Source organism: Borostomias antarcticus, assembly GCF_949987555.1.
Source record: "Borostomias antarcticus genome assembly, chromosome: 18".
NCBI lineage: Eukaryota > Metazoa > Chordata > Actinopteri > Stomiiformes > Stomiidae > Borostomias > Borostomias antarcticus.
The window spans coordinates 13,018,784-13,023,154 of record NC_140251.1 but is presented as its reverse complement, the minus strand read 5'-3'; the positions used below and the strand labels follow the sequence as shown (position 1 = coordinate 13,023,154).

Genomic DNA, 4,371 nt, shown 5'->3' with positions numbered 1-4,371 from the left:
TGCTGTGAAGGTCACACGAGTATCAAAAACAAACCGGAATAACACTGTGGAACACAATTTTAAAAATGCTAACAGTATTTCCAAGTAAACAACAAAAAAGCAGCGAAATCCACACACAAACAGTGCTGCTTCCAACACTCATGGACATGGGACCTAGTCCCTGATCCTTAGCTATGAAACATGCTTAAGTATTTACAACAGTGACTATAGCACCATGGCCTCATCTAAGAGATGGAGAGAGAGAGATGGAGAGAGAGAGATGGAGAGAGGGAGAGAGAGAGAGAGAGAGAATGAGAGAGTTCCCTGCTGCTGGTGATGGCAACAACACATGTATTCTTTCTAACAAATATTCTACTTAGTTGCCTGTTTATAAAGCGGCTAAGAAGAATGATTTTATCAGTTACCACTGATCTGATTTTATCAGTTATCTCTACTGTATCTTGCTCAGTTAAATAAATACTTAGAAAATAATGTTTACTGGCTGTTTCTGAGTAGTCTGTGTAACAGTGTTGAGTTGAGCCTGGTCAGAACACACCATAACTGTTTCTGAGAAGACTAACAGTGCTGGGTTATGTAAGCCTGCTCAGAGCCTACCATAATGCAGTATTGGTTTAAAGGTACAGTAGCTATAAGCCTTTGGTGCTTGACAAAGTAGCCCATATAACTGGAGATGCACTTGAGTTAGATTCAGGAAAAGAAACTGTTTTCACCTCATGTTAGACTGTTGAATGGTTAAGACACAGTCGTAACAGGAAGTTGGAGTTGAGAGAGACAGGAAGTTCATAAATGATGAAACCTGGTGGTGTTCAGCTGGCGTTCACTGCTTCACACCCTCTTAGGTCTTGTTATGACACCATCATTGAAAACCAAATAATGGACACACATAGCGCTCAAACTCAAACACACACGCACGCTCACACTCTTTTTTTGTGAGGCAGACAGACAACAATTTCAAATAACCTTACACAAGTTCAAACATTTGTAAAAAAAAATAAAAAAAAATAAAAGCCCTTAGACAAAGTGAGAACTCCAAATACACCTATCTCTGTTTGATTTATCTTGCCTGGCACAATGTCTGGCAAAATATGGCAGAATCAAGAAAATGGTCAAAATATTTGAAATGATTTCAAATACTATTTGACCCCAGTCTGTTTAGGAAGTTGCTTAGAATGATAGAGTGTTACCGTTGGTTACCGTGGTTCATCTCTGTCTCCAGACTATCATCTCGACCCTATAGCCTGATAAACTACTAGTCCTTCACCTCTGGTCACCCTAGCTACCTAGAACGTGACAGATTTGGGCAGTTGATGGCTTCCTGTGTGCATCCTGTAAAAGTCTGGGTTGGAGTGGACTGCTGGGACCCCTGGCGTGGGCGTTCCGGGGAGGAGCGTGCATGCTGGGAAGGCAGCCACGGGCCTGGGACTCCGGGGGTCTGGCTGGAGGTAGGCCTGGCTGGACGACAACGAGCCCTTGTGTGTGTCCGTGTGGTGGGGCGGGCTGCACTGGAAGGGGCCGAGTCTGTCTGCGAAGCAAGGGGGAGGAGGGGGGATGATGGAGTCCTCCACCCAGCAGTCCTGCCCCTCGTAGTCGGGCTCCTGGGGGAGGGTGCAGAGTGGGGGAGGGAGAGGCGAGGGGGACGGAGGTAAGGCGGCGGGGTTAGGTACGGGGAGGAACACGGGAGGAGGTGGGAGGGGATAGTGAGTGGAGTCATACTCCTTCATTGGCACAGGTGGTGGGGGTAGGCCGAACATCCCCGGCGTTTCCTGAGGACCGGTGCCCGGCGCGGGACCCTGGGGCAGGGCGGCGGTGATCTCTAGCAGCCTGTCCAGGTAACGGTCCTCCTCGTCAGCCTCGGACAGGTTGTCATACTGGGAGGTGTTGGAGGGACGCCGGTCGCCCGCGGGCAGGGGCACGGAGAGCGAGACGGGGAACTTGGTGGGTTTGGGGGGCAGTCTGGGGCGGGAGGGCAGAGAGGAACGGGGCTCCTCCGGGATGAGGCCCAAGGACGCCGGTGGAGACGGGTGCCGACTGGGAGACGAGCCCCCCTGAGGAGGGGTCTTTACTCCCTGAGAGGGAGCGGGGCGGGGGGGGAGGGAAGGGTGTAAACGCACCCCCACGTCGTACCCGTTCCCCAGGCCGGGCGGTCCAGGGTCCGGGGTCGCGGGAGTGTTCTCCTCTGGGTAGAAGAGTGGTGGAGGGGGCAGGTCTGGGAGCTCCAGGGTCACGGCCCCAGGCTGCAGGGCAGGAACCCCCAGGGCATGGGGCTCGTAAGGCGGGGGCCATTCGCCTGGCTCTCCCCGAGGCTCTGGATCTCCAAGCTGGGCCTCCTGGCTGTGTACCCCGTCATCAGGCTGGCTCTCCTCTGCGGGGAGTCCAGGACACTTCTCCTCCCCCTTCCTAGACCCCTCCACGCCTGCGCGGGGCTTGTCCTCTGCTCTGGGAGGCGGTGGGGGCGGGTTATCTCGGTATGGTTTGGGATGGTTTGGCAAGGCTGGGGCCTGGCTGAGCACCATGACTGGGTCTGGGGAGGGGATGGGAGCGTCAGTGAGGCAGCAGGAGTCCTGGGGTTCCCCAGGGGAGGGGCTGTGGTGCAGGGTAATGGTGTCTGGCTGCTGCGCCTCTGCCTGGTCCTGGTTCTGGTCAAGGTCTTGATTCTGGTCCTGATTCTGGTTCTGGTCCCGGTTCTGGTCCTGGGTCTGGTCCTGGTTCTGGTCCTGGGTCTGGTTCTGGTCCTGGTTCTGGTCCCGGTTCTGGTCCTGGGTCTGGTCCTGGGTCTGGTCCTGGGTCTGGGGCTCCAGAGAGAGGTCAGGCTGGAGGGGCAACAGCAGCACAGGTCTCTCCTGGCCCAGCGGCTGCTTGGGAAGCTCATCTGACTTGGCTACAGAGGGAGGGATGACAGGAGGCACGGAGGGTTTAGTTTGAGTTCTACAGAGATGCTCAGTCTTCTCATGTGACCAATGAGAGCACCGTTTCATGATATCAGATTCAAATCCATAATCAATTAATTGATGAACGAGTAACTTCAGCTTCCTGATTATCTTCCCCATGGACACTATGAGAGCGTGGTGAATGGTGGTTGTGTGGACAAACAGGAGGTAGTGAAAGTGAGTTTGATATTAACTAAAGGGAGGTGTAGCTCTGGAGCTCGTCCCCCAGTGTGAGTCTGTCCCAGTGTGAGACTGTGTCCTGGTGTGAGTCTGTCCCAGTGTGAGACTGTGTCCCAGTGTGAGGCTGTGTCCCAGTATGAGTCTGTGTCCCAGTGTGAGGCTGTGTCCCAGTGTGAGGCTGTGTCCCAGTATGAGTCTGTGTCCCAGTGTGAGGCTGTGTCCCAGTGTGAGACTGTGTCCCAGTGTGAGACTGTGTCCCAGTGTGAGTCTGTCCCAGTGTGAGACTGTGTCCCAGTGAGAGACTGTGTCCCAGTGAGAGACTGTGTCCCAGTGTGAGACTGTGTCCCAGTGTGAGTCTGTCCCAGTGTGAGACTGTGTCCCAGTGTGAGACTGTGTCCCAGTGAGAGACTGTGTCCCAGTGAGAGACTGTGTCCCAGTGTGAGACTGTCCCAGTGTGAGACTGTGTCCCAGTGTGAGACTGTCCCAGTGAGAGACTGTCCCAGTGTGAGACTGTGTCCCAGTGTGAGACTGTCCCAGTGTGAGACTGTGTCCCAGTGTGAGACTGTCCCAGTGTGAGACTGTCCCAGTGTGAGACTGTGTCCCAGTGTGGGACTGTCCCAGTGTGAGACTGTCCCAGTGTGAGACTGTCCCAGTGTGAGACTGTGTCCCAGTATGAGACTGTCCCAGTGTGAGACTGTGTCCCAGTGTGAGACTGTCCCAGTGTGAGACTGTGTCCCAGTGTGAGACTGTCCCAGTGTGAGACTGTCCCAGTGTGAGACTGTGTCCCAGTGTGAGACTGTCCCAGTGTGAGACTGTGTCCCAGTGTGAGACTGTCCCAGTGTGAGACTGTGTCCCAGTGAGAGACTGTCCCAGTGTGAGATTGTGTCCCAGTGAGAGACTGTGTCCCAGTGAGAGACTGTGTCCCAGTGAGAGACTGTGTCCCAGTGTGAGGCTGTGTCCCAGTGTGAGACTGTGTCCCAGTGTGAGACTGTGTCCCAGTATGAGTCTGTCCCAGTGTGAGACTGTGTCCCAGTGAGAGACTGTGTCCCAGTGAGAGACTGTGTCCCAGTGTGAGACTGTGTCCCAGCAGCAGAGCCCCACCTGGTGGCGGGAGGTCCAGCTTCATCTTGCGGAGCTCAGACATGGCTGCCTGCAGGTGCTCCACCACCCCGTTGTCAGGCAGGTAGAAGGAGACAGACAGGTTCTCCTGCAGGAACTCTCTCAGCTCCTCCAGGGGGAGCTTCAGCAAGTGCTCTGATAGGGC

The 4,371-nt window shown here is 54.6% G+C and overlaps 1 protein-coding gene across 1 annotated transcript in view; it reads right to left on the bottom strand.

Moving 5' to 3' along the window:
* Nucleotides 1–1,280: 1,280 nt before the first annotated feature.
* The window catches only part of LOC311320908 (uncharacterized protein), a gene marked incomplete at its 3' end in the record, with an annotated part of 30,606 nt that continues 27,515 nt past the window's right edge, over nt 1,281–4,371 (bottom strand). The window contains exons 13-15 of the mRNA XM_084452775.1: nt 4,209–4,361; nt 2,794–2,878; nt 1,281–2,436 (exon numbers count right to left, since the gene is read on the bottom strand). Of these exons, the coding sequence (XP_084308901.1) occupies nt 1,281–2,436; nt 2,794–2,878; nt 4,209–4,361 (1,394 nt within the window). The remainder of the gene's footprint in view (nt 2,437–2,793; nt 2,879–4,208; nt 4,362–4,371) is intronic.